The 24,770-nt window shown below is 33.7% G+C and overlaps 1 protein-coding gene across 1 annotated transcript in view; it reads left to right on the forward strand.

Moving 5' to 3' along the window:
* Nucleotides 1–24,770, forward strand: part of Ctnna3 (catenin alpha 3) — a 1,639,810-nt gene that overhangs the window by 1,459,864 nt on the left and 155,176 nt on the right. Inside the window, exon 14 of the mRNA XM_078041358.1 lies at nt 20,410–20,502. Within this exon, the coding sequence (XP_077897484.1) occupies nt 20,410–20,502 (93 nt within the window). The remainder of the gene's footprint in view (nt 1–20,409; nt 20,503–24,770) is intronic.

Consider the following 24,770-nt stretch of genomic DNA (forward strand, 5'->3'; position numbering starts at 1 on the left):
CTGTTGTATTACAAAGAGTTTTGCTGATTTTATTAAGGTAAATGTTTCAAAACATTTGCGAAACTAAACATTTTTCCTGACCTAATCATTCCAAGTGTTTATTTTCCCCAAGATGCCCTCTAATGGGCAGTTTGATAGAAGACAGACAGATACCAGTGGTGGAAACATGAGATTAAGGGAATAATTCTATGAAATGGATCTGTTGTGCTGACCCCATATGCTCTCTTTCCAAGAAGAAATTTACCTGTATCCCTGTCTGGCCTCAGTGAATACGTTCATTCCTCAGCAAACTACCTGTTATCTGCAGGAGAAATAATAAGAGGAAACAAGTTACCCTGAAAGGTAGACTTTTGTGCCTCTTTTCACAGACCAGATCCCAGAACTCAGGGAGATAAGGATAATTCCTTCTAACCATAAAATTGGTAAGAATTTATGGTTAAGAATCCACTTAGAACCAATCAGCATGAGCCAACTCTACCTAGAGTTGTCATGGCAGTGGAGATTTAAAAGTCTGATGTCATCCTGCTGTCAGTCAAAAGTCAAGAGGTGAACTTGAGTAGGATTCCCTGAGATCCCCAGTAAAACTGGAGTGCAGGAGAAGAACACTCCCTCTCTTCCCTGAGAGGAATCACTCTCTCCTGTGACCGTGTCCCCTTTCCCCTTTCCTGTTCCTTCAAGAAACTCATTCCTGTTTTCTCAGTAACACATCCAAAACCTTTCTGACTTCATCAGAAGAATCAAGGTTTGAAGGAGGGATTTTCATGCTGCCCCAGTGTCCTGAAATGCCACAGCCCTCAATAATATTAAGCTAATGAACATAGTATAGCATTTATGATGTATTACATATATATATATGTATGTATGTGTGTGTATGTGTGTGTGTGTGTGTGTACATGTGTGTGTTACATGAAAAAGAAATCAAGGAAATACTGAGGATGTGCAAAGAGAAAAGTTGGAATTTTATTTTAAGGCATAGAGAGTTGAAAGAACACAGGAAATACTATTTCTAGCTGCAACTAACAGTGTTTTAAATTAGGCACACAGATTTATAAGCAATAAAATTTATTGATTTTTAATTTCCACTGTTTAACTATGAATTACCTAAATTAGACCAGAGGCTAATAAGATCTTTGTTTAATCAAGAAACCTGATGTAATTTTAACTGTTAACCTCTATTTCTTGAGCTTCCGCACCTCACTGAATCTTCCAAAGAAATAACTCAGGGGCTTCTGTGATGGTTAAAAATATGCATCAGTGGACAGGGCTTCTGTTTTCCTAGCTTCAGCTGAATTGCATCTCCACTTTATGTGATGTATATAAGACATTTGAGTTAGATATTTTGCATGGAAAACAGACTCCGTGGAGAGAAACCCAAAATGCATGAAAACCACTCGCCTTCTCACCTGGACTGTTCTCACAGCTTCTCCTATATAAGTCCGTTTGCATTGAGTGATAACAAGTTTGCAATTTCTCCCATTCTGAACCACTTGTCACATCTTTTCAGGACCCTGCAGATGTCTTTTCCTCTTTTTGACTCACCTTTTTACCTTAGATATACCTGTTAAAGAGAAGTTTGCTTTCAGTTTTTTTAAATGTGTTTAAACTTTCCCCGTCAGGTCCAACCTAGCTAGTTTGTTTCCAAGTTTTTTTTCATTATCCAACAGAACAAAATGTGAGTGAAAGTAAAAATGCTACTTTATAGCAATGTTCACAGCATTCTGTCTTCTGATTTATATTTACGATGCACTTAAAATAAGAATTTCTATATATCTTTTTTTTTAATCTTACTTCATGACCCTTTAAGGTGAATTTCCTTTTATGGAATGAGGGTTCTAGATTCCAAAATTTAAAATAACCTGACTGACAGCACCTCATCATAAAATGATTAGGCCAGGCATATCTTTTAACTACTGGTCTGATATTATTAACCTTATATTCCAACAATATTAACTGAATATAATAGCTAATATTTATTGACACTGGAATGATGGGATAGCTAATTCTTATTGAATATTTATTGTGCTTTAGGCCTACACTAAATACTCAATAATGCTTCCTCACATATTTCTTAGGACAACTCTAAGTACATAAAAATTGAAGGAGTTTAACATACTTATCTAATGTTACATAACCAATCTGTGGTGTGGCAGGATTGGAATTGAACACTTTTTATTCCAGTGTGCAGACTTTTAATTTATTTTGTATAACTATTATCTTAGGAATGATAGAAGAAAAAGGATAATTTTTGTAAGAATCTACTTTGTGCCCTGGACTAGGAAAGACATATCACAAACTAGTTGTACATGAAAATGAAAGTGTGATTTTCATTTTGTATATATATATATATATATATATGTCTTCAGTTGACTATAATAAAATCTTAATGAGGAGAAGGTAAGGGCACCTGTCTTTTAGCAAGAAGTTAGGGGCACATGTTCTTGTTTTGCAGCACATGAAAACAAGGACCAAATATGTTCTCCGTTGACACAAAATAATTATGATTTTATGAGAATGGTTCGGTTCAATACCAGCTCCTAATTGGACTTTCTGTCATTAACCACAACCATTGTATTTGGAATATTCATGAGGACTTTTTTAGAGGAAAAATGAGTGAGTGAATGAAAAATATGTGTAAGGTCCTTGTAATCCTGTATTCTCTGTCCAGTGTAACTGAACTTATTCCTTCTTCAATCCCCAATTTTCTCACACACACACACACACATATATACTGTATAGGTCTATAATATCCTGGGAAATTTTGGAAAGCACTGCATTGTTCAATTTAGCACTAAGGTAAATATTAGAGTAATAGGTAAAAATTGTAGAGACTCTAGCAAACAGGTCAGACTGAACTTTTTGCAATTGAATAAAAGAAAATTGCATTTGTAGAAATAAAGCTATATGTTGATAAGAGAATGTGAATAATATATTTCAATATTTGTGAAGTTTAGACTAAAGCTTATTACATATAACTTGAACAACATTTGCTGGCTTCATTAAGGTGCTGTTTTCATCTAATTTAAAATAATCTCACAACAACTAAGAGGCTTCATACATGGTGGATTATCATTGAATACTTTTAGAATATAAGCTGTATCTATTTAAATTTTTCTCATTTTAAATTTTAAGAAGAATCAATATTTAGCCAGGTCTCCTGGTGCACACCTGTAATCTCAGTGGCTTGGAATGCTGAGTCAGGAGGATCATGAGTTCAATGCCCCCCTCAGCAACATAGCAAGGCCCTAAGCAATTCAGTGAGTTATTTGAATAGGTATTTGAAAAGTTATTTGAATAGGTACACTGATAAGGGAATAAAAAGTGAGAGCCAGAAAGGAAAGAAGAAAAAAATTCTAGAAAACAGAGGGCAACTAAAGTGCTTAGGATTCGTTTTTCTGTTCATTAATATATATTGCAACATTTTTAATCATATATAGTTTGTTGTTGTTGTTGTTGTTTTTGGCATATACTTTCAGGTTTTATTAAAGGAAACTATTAACATTGTCCATAAAGAGGTAGCCAAGGTAGGTTTTGAAAACAAGTGTTAGCCTGGTGACATCTACGAATCCATCTGAATAAATCTAAAAGCACTAAAAACAGGGAGGGAGATTACGAAGATAGAATAAGGCAAAGATGTGGGGAAAGTAAATACAATACAATACAATAGATGCTGCCTATATTTATTACAATGAGCATTTGTAAATGATATCGTTGTATTCTACTCTATTAAATTTAGAGATGGTCTATCATAATTATGTTATTTATATGCAATAGGAAGTGTAGGTATATAATTATCTTCGATCCTCCATGTTTAACCAGAATTTATTCTGTGTTGTTTCAGTAAAATCTTATCAAATATTTGATAGTAACTCTCCACGTTGCAACTCATAGTGGTCCCCAGGCTATGGTTTTTGGGTGGTGGCATGAGTTAGAGTTGTTTTCCAGGCTGTATTTAAAGGTGGTTAGATTATTCAAAATAATCTCACACAATCATGAAATTCATCTGGAAAAATAGGAGACCCAGAACAGCAAAAGCAATCCTAAGCAGGAAGAGTGAAACAGGAGGTATAGTGATACCAGACTTCAAACTATACTACAGAGCAATAGTAACAAAACCAGCATGGTACTGGTGCCAAAACAGGTGGGTAGACCATTGGTACAGAATAGAGGACACAGAAACCAATCCACAAGATTGCGACTACCTTATATTAGACAAAGGTGATAAAAGCATGCAATGGAGAAAGGATAGCATCTTCAACAAATGGTGCTGGGAGAACTGGAAAGCCATATGCAACAAAATGAAATTGAATCCCTGTCTCTCACCATGCACAAAAGTTAGCTCAAAATGGATTAAGGAGCTAGAAATCAAACCAGAAACTCTGCATCTAATAGAAGAAAAAGTTGGCTCTAATCTCCACCTTGTAGGGTCAGGCTGCAAATTCCTCAATAGGACACCTATAGCACAAGAGTTAAAATCAAGAATCAACAAATAGGACGTACTCAAACTAAAAAGATTTTTTCTCAGCAAGAGAAACAATAAGAGAGGTAAATAGGGAGCCTACATCCTGGGAACGAATTTTTACCCCTCACACTTCAGATAGAGCCCTAATCTCCAGAGTATACAAAGAACTCAAAAATTTAAACAATAAGAAAACAAATAACCCAATCAATAAATGAGCCAAGGACCTGAACAGACACTTCTCAGAGAAAGATATACAATCAATCAACAAATACATGAAAAAAAAGCTCACCATCTCTAGCAGTCAGAGAAATGCAAATCAAAACCACCCTAAGATTCCATCTCACTCCAGTAAGATTGGCAGCCATTCTGAAGTCTAAAAACAACAAGTGCTGGCGAGGATGTGGGGAAAAGGGTACTTGTACATTGTTGGTGGGACTGCAAATTGGTGTGGCCAATTTGGAAATCAGTACGGAGATTCCTGGGAAAGCTGGGAATGGATCCACCATTTGACCCAGCTATTCCCCTTCTCAGACTATTCCCAAAAGACCTAAAAAGATCATACTACAGGGATACAGCATCATCAATGTTCATAGCAGCACAATTCACAATAGCTAGACTGTGGAAGCAACCTAGATGCCCTTCAGTAGATGAATGGATTAAAAAAATGTGGCATTTATACACAATGGACTATTACTCAGCACTAAAAAATGACAAAATCATGGCATTTGCAGGGAAATGGATGGCATTAGAGCAGATTATGCTAAGTGAAGTCAGCCAATTCCTAAAAAACAAATGCCAAATGTCTTCTTTGATATAAGGGGGGGTGACTCGAAACAGAGCAGGGAGGAAGAGCATGAGAAAAAGATTACCATCAAACAGGGACTAGAGGTGGGAGGGAATGGGAGAGAGAGGGCGAATTGCATAGAAGATGGAAGAAGACCCTCATTGTTATACAAAAATACGTATAAGAGGATGTGAGGCGAAGGGGAGAAAAAAAAATAAGAGAGAGAGAGAGAAATGAGTTATGGTAGATGGGTAGAGGGAGAGGAGGGGATGGGGGATAGCTAAGTGATAGGAAGGGCAGCAGAATACAACAGACACTAGTATGACAGTATGTATAAACGTGGCTGTATAACCAATGTGATCCTACAAGCTGTACATGTGGGAAAAATAAGAATTCATATCCCATTTGAATCAAATGTATGACTTATGATATGTCAAGATCAATGTAATGTTTTGAGCAACTAATAAATCTCTGATGTTTAAAATAAAAAAAAAATCCAAGCAGTTAGCACAAACCCTGTTTGATTTCCAGCTGGAAAAATAAATAAATAAATAAATAAATAAATAAATAAATAAATAAATAAATAAAATAAAATAATCTCATAGCAACTATGAGGCTTCACTTCATACATGGTGGATTATCATTGAATACTTTCAGAATATAAGCTGTATCTATTTAAATTTTTATCATTTTAAATTTTAAGAAGAAGCCTGACTATCCAGTCTTCACAACACACACACACACACACACACACACACACACACACACACACATGTCACAGGACTTTATGCTGTATTCAGAATGCCCCCATAGTAGCCTTTTGTATTGTTGCTGTTAGTGTTGGCTCCTGCTATTTCAGTTTTTAAAAAGGGCCATACTACTGAAATTATTTTTGAACATCATTGCCTTCAATAAATTCTTTTAAGAGGTAGGGTTTGCTTTTAAATTTTATAAATAGAATTAAGTGATACAAAAACCACATTGCTGCTATAATATATTCCATTTCTTTTCAGTGGTCATTTCACATTCATTTCTGTATGAAAAAAAAAATGGCACTTAGTTTTATTCTTGCTAGTCACAACAAACATTTCTTTTTTTAAATTTTTTTTATTTAACATTTATTTTATTTTATTTTATTTTAATTTTCATTTTTTTATTGATTGTTCAAAACATTACAGAGCTCATGATATATCATCTTTCATACATTTGACTCAATTGGGTTTTGAACTCCCCAAATACAAATTGCAGACTCACTTCTGTTACATACTCACATTTTTACATAATGGCATATTAGTGACTGTTGTATTCTGCTACCTTTCCTATCCCCTACTATCCCCCCTCCCCTCCCCTCCCTTCCCATCTTCCCTCTCTACCTTCTCTGCTGTTGATCAATTCTCTCTCTTTTTCCCCCCTCCCCCTTGCCCCTCATAACCTCTTATAATTTTGTGTATCACTGAAGGTCTCCTACCATTTCCATATGCTTTCCCTTCTCTCTCCCTTTCTCTCCCCCCATTCGTCTTAGTTTACTGTTAGTCTTTTCCTCATGCTCTTCCTTCCTGTTCTATTCTTAGTGGCTCTCTTTATATCAAAGAAGACATTTGACATTTGTTTTTTAGGGCTTGGCTAGTTTCACTTAGCATAATCTGCTCTAATGCCATCCATTTCCCTGCAAATTCTATGATTTTGTCATTTCTTAGTGCTGCATAATACTCCATTGTGTATAGCTGCCACAATTTTTTTATCCACTCATCTATTGAAGGGCATCTAGGTTGGTTCCACAGTCTAGATATTGTGAATTGTGCTGCTATAATCATTGATGTGGCCATATCCCTATAGTGCGCTCTTTTAAGGTCCTCAGGGAATAGTCCGAGAAGGGCAATAGCTGGGTCAAATGGTGGATCCATTCCCAGCTTTCCCAGGAATCTCCATACTGCTTTCCAAATTGACCTCACCATTTTGCAGTCCCACCAGCAGTGTATAAGTGTGCCCTTTTCTCCACATCCTCACCAACACTTATTGTTGTTTGACTTCATAATGGCTGCCAATCTTACTGGAGTGAAATGGTATCTTAGGGTGGTTTTGATTTGCATTTCTCTGATTGCTAGAGATGGTGAGCATTTTCTCATGTACTTGTGGATTGATTGTATGTCCTCCTCTAAGAAGTGTCTGTTCAGGTCCTTGGCCCATTTGTTGATTGGATTATTTGTTATCTTATTGTTTAATTTTTTGAGTTCTTTGTACATTCTGGATATTAGGGCTCTATCTGAGGTGTGAGGGGTAAAAATTTGTTCCCAGGATGTAGGCTCTCTATTTACCTCTTTTACTGTTTCTCTTGCTGAGAAAAAACTTTTTAGTTTAAGTAAGTCCCATTTGTTTATTCTTGTTATCAACTCTTGGGCTACGGGCGTCCTATTAAGGAATTTGGAGCCCGACCCCACAATATGTAGATCGTAGCCAACTTTTCCTTCTATCAGACGCAGTGTCTCTGTTTTGATATCTAGCTCCTTGATCTATTTTGAGTTAAATTTTGTGCATGGTGAGAGAAAGGGATTCAGTTTCATTTTGTTGCGTATGGATTTCCAGTTTTCCCAGCACCATTTGTTGAAGATGCTATCCTTCCTCCATTGCATGTTTTTAGCCCCTTTATCAAATATAAAATAGTTGTAACTTTGTGGATTAGTCTCTGTGTCCTCTATTCTGTACCATTGGTCCACCTGCCTGTTTTGGTACCAGTACCATGCTGTTTTTGTTACTATTGCTTTGTAGTACAGTTTGAGCTCTGGTATCGCTATACCTCCAGATTCACACTTCCTGCTTAGAATTGCTTTTGCTATTCTGGGTCTTTTGTTTTTCCATATGAATTTCATAATTGCTTTATCTATTTCTACAAGAAATGCCTTTGGGATTCTGATTGGCATCGCATTAAACCTGTAGAGAACTTTGGGTAATATCGCCATTTTGATGATGTTAGTTCTGCCTATCCATGAACAGGGTACATTTTTCCATCTTTTGAGATCTTCTTCTATCTCTCTCTTTAGGGTTCTGTAGTTTTCATTGTATAAATATTTCACCTCTTTTGTTAGATTGATTCCCAAGTATCTTATTTTCTTTGAGGATATTGTGAATGGAGTGGTTTTCCTTATTTCCATTTCAGAGGTTTTGTTGCTGATATACAGGAATGCCTTTGATTTATGTGTGTTGATTTTATATCCTGCCATTTTGATGAATTCATTTATTAACTCTAGCAGCTTCTTTGTAGATCCTTTTGGGTCTGTTAAGTATATTATCATGTCATCCACAAATAGCGATAATTTAATTTCTTCTTTTCCTATTTTTATGCCTTTAATTTATTTTGTCTGTCTAATTGCTTTGGCTAGTACTTCGAGAACTAAATTGAATAGAAGTGGTGATAGAGGGCATCCCTGTCTTGTTCCAGATTTTAGAGGGAATGCCTTTAGTTTTTCTCTGTTTAGGATGATGCTAGCCTGAGGTTTAGCATATATAGCTTTTACAATGTTGAGGTAAGTTCCTGTTATCCCTAGTTTTTCTAGTACAACAAACATTTCTTGAGCTCTAGTGAGAAGACTCATAAACAAAGTGCCTATTGATTGAAGTTCATTTCTAAATAACACAATATGATTTCATACCAAAAGTTGAAATGCATTCTATTAAACAGAAATGTTAGACATTAATTGTTTAAAAAGTGAATACTTCTTTCATGTACTAATTTTTAGCCCTTCGCATGGATGGTCTCAAGTTTAATTATAATCTTGGATCAAACAAGTGTTACCTTAGGCTATATATATATATTATATATATATATAATATATATACATATATATTATATATATTTGAATAAATATGAATAAATACATTTGAATAAATACGTGTGTGCTTTTCACAGCATCAATGAGGTATAGTTAACAGTTAATAAACTGCACATATTCAAAAAATACAATTCGGTATGTTTTATAGGAACACACATACAACACTGAAGCTCTCAATGTAATAAAAATAAGAAACGTACATATCAAAACTAAATGCTCAGTCTTGCATCTTGCTTACGATGGATAATTTCTCTTCAAAATTCCATTTCTGTCACCAAATGTTACGAAATTTCTAGAATGTTATATTAATGGGATTATACCCTACATACTCTCATTTGGCTTCTTGTATATAATTATTTTTAGAACAATACATGTTGTTGCCTGCATCAATAACACATTTCTTTTTATTGTGGAATAATACTCTATTAAGTGGGCATACCACTTATTAAATAATTTCCATGATAATGGATTTTTTTAGTTGTTTCTCCTTTTGGGATATTAAAAATAAATCTCCTATGAATATTTGTGTACAAGTTTTTAAGTGAGTGTGTTTCTTTTTCTCTTTCTTTTTTTTTCAAAATCAGGACAAATAGAATGACCCAGTTCTATTGTGTGTATATCTATAATGTGTTAAGAAACACATTTTTAAAATCTAATTCTCCGTATTAGGCATCAGGTTTGTTTCCCCTGCTGGTCCTAATTCCAATGTTCAGGATAGGTCTGTGTGGAAATCACACAATGCCTGTACTGTGAACTAGTTTCACAGCCACTTACATCTCACTACATCTTATACAATGATGTATTCACTTTTTTTCTAAAAAATAGGTCTTTTAGTTTTGAGATTTAAGAATCTCTTTATATACAGAGCATAATTCTTCTTTAGGGGCTGTCAAAATATTTGTTTTGGTGCATTTCAGTGTTCTAGTTTATATATAAACTGCCAACTTAGGCTACTTTATTCTACTGGTATAGGGAATTCTTAAGTTTCATAAAGCAAACTTCAATCCAGCAATCCTGAATAATATCTCTAAAAGTCTAATATAGATCTGAGTTACTGTCTTATTGAGCAACACTCCCCCCAGTAATATGTATCTTTTTTCATATTTTTTACATTTTTTTAGTGCAGTAAAATAGGAGTGTCAGATTTGGGCATCCTGCTTAGGCTTATATAACATCCATGGCTGGAACACAGCAGGTGCTTTTTATTTATTTATTTACTGCTTTATTGCTGTGCCTGGGATTACTTTGCAAATCTAGATAGATGAATTTGGTTAGGATTGTTGATATTATATCGGGCAGCCTTACGATTTCTGAAAGTAAAAGATTTCCTCTATGCTAAAAAATATATATATCTCCACTGGGAAGACAAACCACAACTTTCCAATCCCTCAAAACCATTGCTATAGAATACTTTCATAAAACCAGTTTCCAGGACGTTGAAATGTGATATATGAAATAATGAAGCAACTGCTTCTACAAATCCACTGAATTCAAAATACTGTGCAGTGAGGGATAGTAGCATGAGGATCAGGTAAGAGAGCCTTCTTTGTATGTGCTATCCTAGTGGCCTTTAATGTTTGCTCTGATAATGAAGACGTATGTTGCAATTTTCTTCTCACCTATTAGAAACCTTTGTCTGGGTTCACTTCAACCTCAAATATGCAACATTGATAGACCTATTGCAAGGTGACAAGGCCAGCTGGGCTCCCCTGCTGTGAGTTTTGCAATCTTGACCTTTTTTATTGTTGACTTGTCCTTGAAATGGTGCATTCAACCTTAAGAATATTTTTCTTGCAAAGTTGATGCTAGTTTTTTTTTCCTGGTGATAAAAACAATGAATATGTATTGTAAAAGTTTAGAAACAAATCAGTTATAAAGAAGAAAAGCTACATATACCATTCCATAGCTCATAGATGATAATAAAACGTTGATATATTTTTTCAGTTTCTCTCATATATGTGTATATATACATTCACTTAAAAGTATATTTCAAGCACATTTTATCTGCCATTAAGTATACTGTGAAGCTCAAATTTTAGTATCCATAAAATAGCCTTTTTTGTTTTTGCAAAAAAGAAATTAATTAACTTCACATTAGGTAGTCCCTCTCCAACTATCTATTATAAGGATATAATAATAAATTCATAAATTCACATGAATAGTGTTGATTTGCTTATGGAGTTTGATGCAAATAATGAGATTTACCTTACTCAACGACACTAGAATTGAACAGTAGCAGTGTTCTGATTTTTGTTCAGACATTCAGACCTAAGAGTTGAAGGTCAAGTGTATTATTTACCAGATATGATTTCTAGTTGAAGGTCATCTGCTGCTCTACTCTTGTTATTATTATTACAGGGTTTTTAACAGCAGCATACCTCCCACTTATATAGCAATAAGAATAATTGCATTGCTATAATCATCAATCCATCAATTACTGTGTCTAAAGAACATTCATATCATCCTATGTAATGCTGGACAAAACAAGTTTAGAAAGTGGTTTCTTATTTCCTGATTTGTAAATAGCCAAACAAAATTTGTGACCTGAAATTATTTTCACCATTTACAAATAAGGTTATCCTACCATTCAGTTTTCTTAAATGAATATGCATTATCTTTCCTGATGCATTGTGATTAAACCTTAAATAGGCTTGTGGAATTGATAAGAGAATTGAATGAGTTTTATAAATCATTAGACCAATCTTTCATTTACTTTGGAGGAAGCAATGTTCTCAACAAAGTAAGTACTTTTTTGATGTCACAAGATATTAAAACAGTGTTTGACCTAAAATCAGATATTCAATCTTTATATTATGTTCTGCCATTGATATTGCAAGTCACTACTTAGGTTTTCTGTTCACAATTTGGAAATAGGTTATAAATTCACAGCTCTGTCCCACAATACTGTTAGTCCTTTAGTAGTTTTGCTGATTCATATAGTGTAATTCAAAGAGAACTTAAAGGCAAAGGAAAAGAAAGGGAATGATAGGAATAGAAAGAAATGACTCTGGAGCATTTTTCAGGTTCACAGGCACACTTATACTCATGATGTGAGTGAAAATTGAATTCATCTCAAGCTTGCTATAAGTTAGAGCCAGGAAATCAGCCTGAGATATAAGTGGGATTGCTTTTAGCAAGGTTTTCAAAGACAATATCTTATTCTAGATAGGCAGCAATGGAGCAATGAGAAAAGGCTGAATTACCTATTTGCTCCAGACACTAATTTTACTGTGGTCCAGAAATCATATCGGGCACAAGAAGGAGTGGATTCAAGACCCAAAAAGGAAGGAATTAAAGTCTGGTATTATGATGCTTAAAGCCCTGAAACACCTGACCTGCCTTATTCTCAGACCAGTATACTCATGCTATTTGAAGTTTATTTTCTCCATTTCTAAGTTTTAACTGTTCAATTTACATATTTATCATGCATTTGTGGCTAGCAACCTACCTGGTCCATAAAAAGGTACTGGACCCTATGTTTTAAGTCGCTCTTTATTAGTTATATCAGACAAGTTCTGTTAACTCTAAGTCTCAGTTTCCTCAACCATGATATTAAAATGACAACATTTGCTTCTCGGGTTTATTGTTAAAATTGAATGAGAGAAGAAATGTGGAATAACCAGGCACAGTTTTGCTAATGAATTATATTATGCCCTTAATTAAAAATGATTACCTCATTTTTCTGTTCTCAAAGAGATTGCTGTTAAAGATCCTGATTTGAGTCTGGATATTTCTAATATTTGAACTTTCCAAAAATATGCTTTCACCCAAATCTTATTCTTCATGGCTTCATTAGTTTTTCATGTCTTTATTTAAAGTTCCATCTGGAATACCTCTTATGACAGTTTTCATGAATTAGATATGCAACTCTGAGAATCAGAGTTACACTGTCAACTCTTCTGGTGGTTGAATAAGTACAGATGATGTCACTTTCATTTGTGAACCTCTTGCTGATTTTCTCTGTGCTTTTCTACAATTATTTGCTTCATTGATGTCTTAAGAGCAGAAGAAGGACTGCCCACAAATTTCCTGAGAGAAATTGGACTGAGGCTAAATAGGATTTACCCTGTGTGATTTCATAATTGCTTGAGTCCTTTGAAAGGCCTTATATAAACATGAATGGTTATAGTTATGTGCTCTGATAATCATGATAATTCAGCCTCAACCACATGCATCCAATATTTGAATATTAGATGACTGCTGGTTGGTGTAGGTTTCTAAGTGGTGACCTAATAGAAAACATATGAACAACTAAGGGTTCTGTCCTCTTAGAAATATTCTACATGCTCACCATTTATCTACTCAAGTCATCCTCTTTACCACATATTTAATTATGCTGTTTTGTAACTTAAAGATTTTTTTTACTTTAGGATATATTTTTGTAATATACAATTTAGACTTGTAAACTGTATTTCAATTATTGAAAGCTGTACTCATTTAGGCTCCTTAGTTCCTAGATCCACGTGGATAATTCATATGGAGTTATAGTCTAAACATGGTAAGAAAGAAAAAGTGGCTTGTGAAATATACAGATTTCTTTTTTCTATTACAGTAAAATATGCCACTTTTTTATAGGATTGACATTGAATATGTAGGTAATGTTGGGTAATATGAACATTTTAACAATATGAATTCTTCCAATGCATGAGCACAGGACATTGATTTGTGTCTTCTTTAATTTTCTTAGGCAATGTTTTCTAGTTTTTAGTATTTTAAGTCATTAATTCCCTTGGTTAAGTTAGTCCAAAGTATTTTAATCTATTTTAATGCTGTTGTAAAAAGGAATAGTTTCTTAATTTTTTTCTAATATAATTTGTTATTAGTGTGTATAAACACAACTGATATTTGTATATTGATTTCATATTCTTTAGTAAGTTTCTATGTTTTAGTGAGTTTTTTAGGTTTTCTACATATGATATTTAATAATGTCCAAATGTTATTTTACTTCTATTTTTCTGATTTGAATATCAGAAAAAAAATATATGTAAATTTTTTTTTCTCTTGCTTAGTTGCTCTGGCTGGGACTTCCAGTACCATTGTGAATAAAAGTAACAAGAGTGCTCTGTTCCTCACCTTTTAGGAAAACCTTTTAGTTTTTCACTGCATATCATGTTAGCTGTGTACTTTCCATAAATGATCCTAAAATTTATGTAGGACTACAAGAGACTCTATCAACAAAATCTTGAGAAAGAAGAACAAAGTTGGAAACCTCATATTGTACTATTAGTTTAAAAATATATTACAAATATATAATGATTTAAACAATATGGTACTGGCAGAAAATATACATATTTACCAATGTAAAGGGATACAAAGCTCATATATAAACTTACAAATGTACAGTCAACTGAGCTTCAATGAGAGTACTAAGAATTTACAATAGAGAAAGTAGTCTTTTCAATATGGTGGTGGGAAAACTGGATTTCCACATGCAAAAGAATGAAATTGAAGCTATGTTACACTATGCACATAAAAAAAAGACTTAACCCTAAGATCTGAAACTTAAACTCCTAGAATAAAATATGGGGGAAATGCTTTATTACAATGGTCTTGAAAATGATCTCATGGATATGACACCAAAAGCACAATGAACAAAAGCAAAAGTAAACAAGGATGACTATGTTAAACTAAAAAGATTCTGCCTAGAAAAATGAACAATCAAAAAATAAAAAGGCCAATCTACAGAATGGGAAAGTATTTACAAATTAAGTGTGTGCTAAGGAGCTCCTACAAATAACAGCACAGGAACAACCCCCAAATTACCTGCTAAATGGAAAAATGACTTGAATAGACGTTTCCCCAAAGAAGACTTGTAAATATCCATTAGGTGTACCAAAAAGAAATGTTAAACATTATTGATTTTCATGGAGCTGAAAAGCAAACCACAAGGAGATATCATCTCACAACTCTTAGGATAATAATTAATCAATAAATAAACAAGTTTTAGTGAAAATGTGGAGAAATTATAAATGTTATGGAAAACAGTGTGGAGATTCATCAGAACATTAAAACAGAACTATTTATGATCCAGCAATCTCACTTCTGGGTATATATTCAGAAGAATTGAAATGAGGATCTCAAAAAGAGATCAGCATTCCATATTCACTGCAGCATTAACCAACATAGGAAAATAACCTAAATATCCTTGGGTAGATGAATGGATAAAGATATTTGGTAAATACGCAAAATGAAAAATCATTCAGCCTTAAAAAGAAAGGAAATGCTGCCATATTCAACAGAAAAGACAAACATGGACAACATTATAGACAAACATGGACAACATTATACTATGTAAATCAATAATAGTAGGACAAGTACTACATGATTCCACAGAGATGAGATCACCAGAAGTCACCAAATTCATAGAAAAAAAATGAGTAGAATGGTGGTTTTCAGAGGTTGGAGGAGGGGAACATGGGGTTACTTTCAAATGAGTGTGAAGCTTAAACAAATTTTATTATATAATTTTATTGTTTATTTTCATTAAATAATGAAAGTTAAAAGCAGGTTCAGCAAAATAAAGGCAGCTTTTAAAATATTGGTATTAAAGTGGCAGAATTTTTCTTTTTAAAAACTAAATAGTGTTCTTTTGTTTATCTGTATATTTATCTGTCCATTTTTCTGATAATGGACACCTAGGTTGAGTCCATCTAAACCAAAGATTCCTTTGGGTATTATTTTCACCAAACAAAAAAAATGATAAATACATGAAGTGATGAATTGTTTAATTATCTTGATTTTATCATTCCATAGTATAAGCATATAATAAAATATGACATTGTGACCCATGAATATATGACATAACTATTTTTTTTTATCACTTGATGGAATCAACCTAGGTTTCCATCGGCAGAAAATGGACAGATAAATATACACATGAACAATAGAGCACTATTTAGCTTTAAGAAGAAAAATCATACCTCTTTAACACCAATATTTTAAAAGTTGCCTTTATTTTGCTGAAGGCATTACAACCATGTTTGTAATTTTATTTTCACAAATCTTCTGATATCTTCTTCACATGGTTTTAAAAAATATTTTTAATTGTAAATGGACACGATATCTTTATTTATTTTCATGTGGTTCTGAGGATTGAACCCAGGGCCTCACACCTGTGAGGCAAGCACTCTACCACGGAGCTACAGCCCCAGACCCTTCATATAGTTTTGTTAAGATTATAATAAATAGAATGTACTCTTCTGTCTTGTAACCACAATAGAATCATGGGGCATGAATTTTAGTTTATGTACTTCTTTTAGCCCAACTCAATTTCAACTTTGCTCATAGGAAATTTAAATACAGTCTTATTTCCACTACCTGTGTTGAGCTAGGTGAGTCAAAGTTCTGGAGCAGTGATGCTCAAACAAAGGTGACCTCTCCATGACCAGAAAATATTTGCCAATCTACAGATAATTTTTATTTTTAGGGATCTGATTTTGAATATATATATTTGAATTATATATTGAATATTTAATGTTAGTGTCCTAAAACGGTTTAATATATTTCCACATGCACTGCTTTCTTTAACCACCAAATAAGAGATCTCTTTGATTGGATGTTAATCACATGTAAGACTAAAATTACTTCTTAAACTGGTACTAGAAAAGACTCACTTTGGCATAAATTCTCAGAGATGGTAGAAATAACTTGCTTCCTCTACATTGAGCTGTCTCTAAATTTGACCAAAATGAAAATGGCTCATTTTTTTCCAGAAAGAGTGTTAATAAAACTAGGCTTTCATTGTTGTATTTATATCAGAATTTGGGAAACTTATTTCATATTTTCTGTTTCTACTCTTGCTTATTATGAAGGTATCCTTGGGCAGTCCAAAAGTGATCTGAAATAGGCTGTTTCCTCAGATCAATGTAACTCTAGGCAGCTAGTAAAGTCACATAAGTCCAGAATAATATCTGAAGACTGTGAGGTACAGAAATATTTGGTGGCTTGCCTACAGTCCCTGACCAAGAACAAATTTGGATTAAAATGAAGGTATATAAGTTTACATTAATATTTTATTAAAAAATATAAAGAAGTTTGTTGGGTTGCAGGATAGGCTAGGATAGTAGAGCAAGGAGCAGAAATCACCCTAGTCATCTCTCTGGGCTAAATTCTTAAGGTACTACTGATGCTCAGAACAACTTTCAAGTTTGGTAATATTATTCACATTTTTTCCCAAGGAAACCAAAGTTTATAAGGTATACAAATTTCTCCAAATCCCATAATCATTCATTTGATGGCCAGAATTCAAATTTAAATTTTCATTATTCAACAGTATATGGCATTGCCTCTAAGATAGTCAGTCTTCCATCATGGAAATAAAATTGATTGGAAGTGCACTCCCACACGTGCGTACACACACACACACACACACACACACACACACACACACACACACACTTCTTCCAGATGTTTAGGTTTCTAACATCACTGATTGAGTAGAAGCCTGCTTTTTGTTGTACCTGTGTACTGAAGATGGAATTCAGGGACTCAAACATGCTAAACAAGCACTCTACCACTGAGCTACACACCCAGCCCTTTTTATTTTATTCTAAGACAGGGTCTTGCTAAGTTGCCAAGACTGTGATAGATCCTCTTGTCCCAGTCTCCCAAGGACCTGGGCTTCTGCACTTATGCCAGGAAGTGTGATCTGTTATTTTTAAGAGTACCCAATAAGATAGCCCATCATCACTCCTCCCTTTTAAAAAAAATATACTTTCTATTATTTTTTTAGTGCTAAAGAAGTTAATACGACTCTCAAAATGTGATTATAGAACCCCTCTTTTTTATTTTCCATTTAAATTGTTACATTATATATTTACGTTTTTATTTTCACAAAACCATCCAGCTTCTTGCCTTAAAGAATGTGAAATGCTGCCAACAAGTGTTATGAACACTCTCCCACTGATTGTGTTCATAAAAAGAAGAGGTCAATCTTGGTGCCATTTGCAAGAATGCTATTAGTTCATGTTAAAGACAAAGTAAAACACAGAAGTATTTGGGAGTGATTGGCCGGCTTATCCCTTTCTACAGCATCACCAACAAAAATGCCACTTGTGACTTCTGACAGCTACTGGTTGCTCTTAGTTTTTGTTAAATTTATTTTGGAGTTGAGTAAAATATTGGGACAATGATGAAGTTACATGTCACTACGTGATATGTTATACAATTCAAATAATAAACAGCGACTTTTATAAGACACAGCTCATAGAAGGAATATCAGGAGGCCTTCATTTGCAAAACAATGGAATGCAAAAAAAGGGCATTTAATCTACCACATTTACTCACATATTATAGGGATTGGTGATATGTTAAGCAGGAATATTGCAAAGATGCCTTATCAAGAATATTTTGAGAAGAATACACAAAACAACTGATAATGTAATGTGTGATTTTGTAAAAGTTCCATAGTGGTGAACTCACACTATTAATATCTAAGAAGAGAGAATTGCCTTGGGATCATTGCTTCTCACAGTTTCAGCAGAGAAAGACTGTAAAATGATCAACATACAGATAGCAAATACTCTGCACGTTGAAGGCTTTGCTGAGAGGAGGAATAACAGTATGTAATAGAAGTCAGTTGAAATAAGTGCAAAAGTTTCCTCTGCAGATGGTGGGTGATAATGAGTGCAAATGTTTGAGAACAAAGGAAATGCTAGTTAAAGATCCATGAGATGACACAAAATTAGAATCCTTTAGAGGATAGTTAATTGATAGTTCTGTTCTGCAATATTATCTAGTCTTCTATCCCCATCTCTAGATGGGTCCCAAGGAAAGGTAGGTCCTTAGCAATTGTGAAAATACACAAATACCTCTGTGCTTAGCAACGTTTAAGGGAAACCAGGGAGGCCAGTCTTTAATATTCACATGTGCATAAGATTTGCCATACCAACAGGTTTATGGTTGTTTTTCATAAGACTTAAATATTTATTTTCTAAGTTTGTCACCAGCACTTTGTAACAAAAGAATCACAGTAAAAATTGTGACTGCATAAGCTAAAACAAATATTAGAATAGTTCTTGTTAAATATTTTTACCTGTGTTTGCAATAATGACAGATACCTTTATATTATTGTTGCACTCAGACTAAGGGTTTGAAAATATTGAATTGGGAAAAAACAACACAAAACAAAATATCTCAGTTTGAAATGTGAAAAACAGAAGCACAGTGAAAAGTATAGTTAGGATAAGTGTTTGTGGTGAATCTGTTTTGCTCACCTCTATCCATCTTTGTTACTGACTCTGCTAATTTTGCTTCATTCATTCTTAATGTATAGCTTTAAGACATTCAACAGGGCCAATTAGGTACTTGCTTCACTCAGTAGACGGTTCAATAAATTAGCTGCCTAATTCAACAAATAATAATAATAATGTATGATGAGCACTATGACAGTAAAAGTAGAGGGGACCAGGAAACACTTGTCAGAGCCGTCCAAGCCAGTCCAGAGATTTCCTGAGCAAGACACCTCATCAGCAAGGGGTGTTGAAGGTAAAATTAATTAAAGGAATAAACACTAACAATTTAAAATATACATATATATTTAAGTTAAATAATTTATTACAACCTAGAAAACTTTACTCAATATTTTTCCATGGAATTTTGATGATTTATGATTTTAATGGTAATTATCTGATTTACTTATTACTATAAACACATTGGTTTGGGGTAACCATGTAGTAGGTAGCTTAATTGCTATTCACTAAGGGAATACCTTCCTTCTGATCATTTTTTTGCTTTCTTTTTATTTCAAAATTTATTGGAATGTGACTCAAATACCATAAAGTTCACCATTTGAAAATACAGAACTTAGTTTTTTAATACCACTGTTTAATTACAGAACAATGCTATCATTCTAAAGAGAAATCACATTCCCCTTAGCAGTCACTGCCCCTTCCTCTTTTCCTCCATAGCTATTAGAAACAACTAATCAAGTCTGTAGGTTCTCCTATTCTAGATATGTCACATAAATGAGCTACTGTCATATGTGATCTTTTATGATTGACTTCTTTTACTTAGCTCAATGTTTTCAACGTTTACCCATACTGCTGCATATTTCAGTACTTTGCTGCTTTTTGTGACCAAATAAGATAATATTGTATAGAAATACCATATATTTTTACCCATTGGTAGATGTATTTTTGAGAGTTTTTTCCTACTTTTTAACTATTATAGATAATGCTTCTATGAATATTGAGTGTGAGTTTTTTAATAAGGAGCTATGCTTTCATTCTCTTGGGTATACAAATAGAAATAGGACTGTTATATGTTAACACTATGATTACCCTTTCAGGTACTGACAATCTGTTTTCAAAAATAAGCATTATTTTGCTTTCTTTTTATAGACCCCAGAGGAACTGGAGGATGTTTCTGACCTTGAAGAAGATCATGAGGTCCGCAGCCACACCAGTGTTCAGACTGAAGGGAAAACAGACCGGGTATGTTGTCTTCCTAGAGGGAAATCTGGGCTGTGTCCTTTCCTTGTCAATCTAGGCAGCCTCTCCCAGGTGGAAATCTTGAATCCAGATCTGGTTTTGTGGATCATAGAGAGAAAACCCTTAGGACACAGAGGAGCTGCAGCAAAAATAAATTATTTCCTTACCTTGAGAGCTCACAGTGAGGCCATTTCAGGTCATATAGTGAATCACTCTATACTGCTTTTGATTTATATAGAATCCATGTGAATATAAAAGTGAAATATACACATATTTGTTTAGGGAAGAATAGAGAAATCAAGAAGTTGTAAATATACTTTGAAATTCTAGAGGGAAAAAAGACCCTACCCAATCAATACTCCTTACTTCTCTTCTGGTTTGCAATGACCTTTTCTGCAACTACTCCTAACACACACACACACACACACACACACACACACACACACACACCCCAAAATGTGAATCCCCATTTCTGAATTACTTTGACATTTTGTACTTCTCTTTACTTACATCCAAACTGTGGAAATCTGTGACAGTTTGGCATTCTAGCCACTGATAGCTTGCAACTGCAGACCTGACCACATAACCTCTATCTGAAATCCAGATAGTAGAGCACAGCAGCTAAGACTGCCTGGGAATGCACCAGAATCAGCCATCACATTTTGTATTGCAAGAAAATTAGCCTCTCTCTATCTCAGCTCCATCAATTGTGAAGTGAGGATACTACTAATACCTATTATATGAGGGTTATTGTAGGAATTAACTGAGTTCCTAACAGAGAAATTACACAGTACCTAGTTCATAGTAAGTTCTTGATAATGATAAGTAGTTATTATTAGTAGGAGCAATAGTATGAACACAATAAGTATCATTGTTACTATTGTTATTTGGTAAATTCAGATGCACAAAATTTGGAGTGGAAAGAAAATATTTAATATTTCTGTGCCCTGTTCCCTTGTGGATCTGTCTATTGTTGGTACACTTTTATATGGAAAGGCTTGGTACACTGTATGTTTTGTAGCATTACTTCTACACAGCCTCCTTAGAAGAAATTGAAGCAAGGATCTGTTTGGCATATCCCAAGTCACAAATGCATGTGTCTCTCCATAAATAAGAATACTGACATTCTCTGAAATGCTTCCATATGCTATTGTATTCTATGGTTTGTGAAATATGATTTGAAACAAACTTTACACTTTACCAAGTTTTACTCTTAAATTTTCGCATTTCTGTTTTCTAAGAATGAAAATAAGGTAAATAAATTTAAAAATATCTAATTTTAACAGATAAGCAGGTTTTGTTACTTTTCTTTTTATTTCCTTTTTTAGTCCCACAACTTACCACGTAAAAGATGTTTTGTTTCTATTTTCTTTCCATTCGTATGCTTTCACATACATGAATAAATACTAAAAAAAATACTTTCAAAACATACTGATATCTTTTTAATTAATAGTAACCCTAGCATTTATGCATTTTATAAGTAAATAAATATTTTCTCATTTAATATAAAATACATAAAATAATATAAGATATAATACAAAAAATGTTAATTTTGACAAATTCTATGTTGTCAAATATTCTCATTGCCTGGAACTAGTATTGATAAGTCAAAAAACCTGTTTGTTTGTTTGTTTGTTTAGAAATACTGTTTTTTTCCAGTTATGGTTGTAGGAATATTGTTTATCTTTCAGTTGAGCACAAGGTTCAACAAAGAGACACCTTTAGGGGTGGGAGGGAAAGGGAGGGGGCAGGGGATTAGCAAGGATGGTGGAATGTGATGGACATCATTATACAAAGTACATGTATGAAGACTTGAATTGGGTGTCAACATACTTTATATATAAACAGAGATACAAAAATTGTGATATATGTGAGTATTAAGAATTGTAATGCAAAAAAAGAGGGAGGGAGAAGACACCTTTATCACACAACCCAACAGTTAGTATTTGGTAATACATTGGGCAATGCCCCTATCTTGAGTTTCCATTTCTTGCTGATTATTTGAGTTGTCATTCCTTTAGAAGCCAGTTCATGTTAGAAACTATCTGGGGCTCACAGCATCTGGATTTAATTTCCTTCAAATCTAGCTGGCATCATTGGTAAGATGAAATCGTACAAATGGCAGTGGAATTGGAAAAACTTTTTGCTAAAGGTAAACTGCTTGTGCTTTCAGTGAAGTGAGTGATGTGAGTCACTGGAGGCAGGGGTAGGTGTCAAGGCTTACAACATCATTGATGGGAGTAAGTTTTATTAAAATAAAGGCACTTTTTAGAATGCTGTGATTAGGACAAATATAACTAGGTTCTTATTCTGACTCATAGTATGCAGACAATGAAGCCTTGGTTAAGGCCCTTAACATTTAGAAACTTCATATTTCTTAATCTGAAAAATGAGAATAATACCATATTTTCTCACAGAATCTTCCAAAAATTATTACTTGGGAATGTTTTTGTGATCTTTAAAACTATGTAAGAAAATTATTTTTTTTCTTATCATTATTTTCACTTGTATTTTTATTCTTGTTCAAATTTATATAGTTACTAATCTAGCAAGTGGGAAATGGTTATTACTACATATCAGTTCACTTAAGATATAAAGTTAGTAGGTTGAATCCTTTACTAAAAATACAAATAAACCGCCAGCACCACAATAAACTGATACATCATTAATGGAATGAAAGAGAAAATAGAACACAGGATGCAACAGCTGCTTTACAAGATCATGAAACAAATATTCTTTTAAGTTTTAAAGAGTAGTTATAGTGTAGAATAATAACACTATTAATGTCTATCCACCTTATGGTTTTTATTATAAAAATTTAACTCTCAAATGTGGAGATGGGTATCTTACATCTTTTCTCAGCCCAAATCACCTGACCAGACCCAAGATCCAAGATTATGGTTCAATAGGTTTTATATTTTCTACCAGATGTCTTTTATCCCTAACATTCCATATTCCTTATGATACAATGATGTTCTGTCATTCAGTCTCAAATCTACCTGGGACCTTACCTTTGCTTTCTACTTGGAATTACTGCCATTTGTGTCCGTTGGACTGTGTGTATCTTTTGACACATTTCATAAGTATAACCACTTTGAGAAGATCCTGTAAGATTTTGAAGTTAGTCTTTTGAGAATTATTTGATCCCTATGCTGTGCTTACTTTGGAATTCCTGGTTATTGCACTAAACAAGGGTCTAGATTTCTTTTTGTTTGATGCTATTATGAAAAAGTAAGTGTCTTTTGGTTCTTCAGTTTGGCACATTTTGCTGTATTGAACATGGAATGTGCTAGCACCAATTTCAAATACTGTTTAGTAAAGGAATGACAATTATTTATTATAATTTTATTTTTTGCATTGTACTCCTAATAACTTTGGTGCAATATCATCTGTGATTGTTGTAATCAGTGGCAAATGCCCCTGGGATTTGTAAAGGTCGGTAACTAACAAAGAATGACTTAGAGTCTGTGGTCAATGAGAGAAAAATATTAAAATACCATTGGTACATGCCTTATGAAGTGGCAATGGAACAGCAATGGAAATAGTGATTATCTTAATTATTAAACATAAACATACTCGGGATGAAGCTGTGGTTATATCCACTGATTGAGCATTCCTGAGTGATACAGGACTTTGTGTTATAGGCTCACAGAAGATCCTTCCTAGGGCTTGTTTATTTTATTCATACTTTCAGCAAAGATGAAATAGGCATCTTTTATCTTGAAAGTTCAGAGTTTAAAAAGGTATGAAAAATAGGCTTATGTTAAGATAATCAAATTCCTAAACTGAAAATAAGATGTTTTGCAAGTCCCAAAAGCTTCTTTATAGAGTATACTAAATGCATGCTAAAATTATGTTTTCTCTTCAAAGCAGTGGCAGCTACCATTTTATACATTATACCTACAGAACATCTCCAAATTGAATGTTATTTAACAAAAACTCAATTTTTTAAAAAAAATTCACTGCTTTTGAAAATTAGAGAATTAGGGTCAAAGAATCTAAGTAGCTTATGCAAGACATATTGACTGAGACCAAATCCCAGGTTTTCTGGCTCCAACCACACAATGTTCCCAGTACTTATGAACTTGGGTAGTGTCTCCTCTCCACCTACAATTTCACTGTTCTACTGTTGCTATATTTTATGGTACAGAGTTAATGTTATAATTGTTTACTGTGAAAATGATTGTGAAAGTAAAATTCATAAACCTGAAATCAAATCTGTTAGAACTTTGAAATTTTTAAATACCCCAATCTACAATCTTCCATTAACA

This window comes from Ictidomys tridecemlineatus, chromosome 1, assembly GCF_052094955.1.
Source record: "Ictidomys tridecemlineatus isolate mIctTri1 chromosome 1, mIctTri1.hap1, whole genome shotgun sequence".
NCBI classification, from domain to species: domain Eukaryota; kingdom Metazoa; phylum Chordata; class Mammalia; order Rodentia; family Sciuridae; genus Ictidomys; species Ictidomys tridecemlineatus.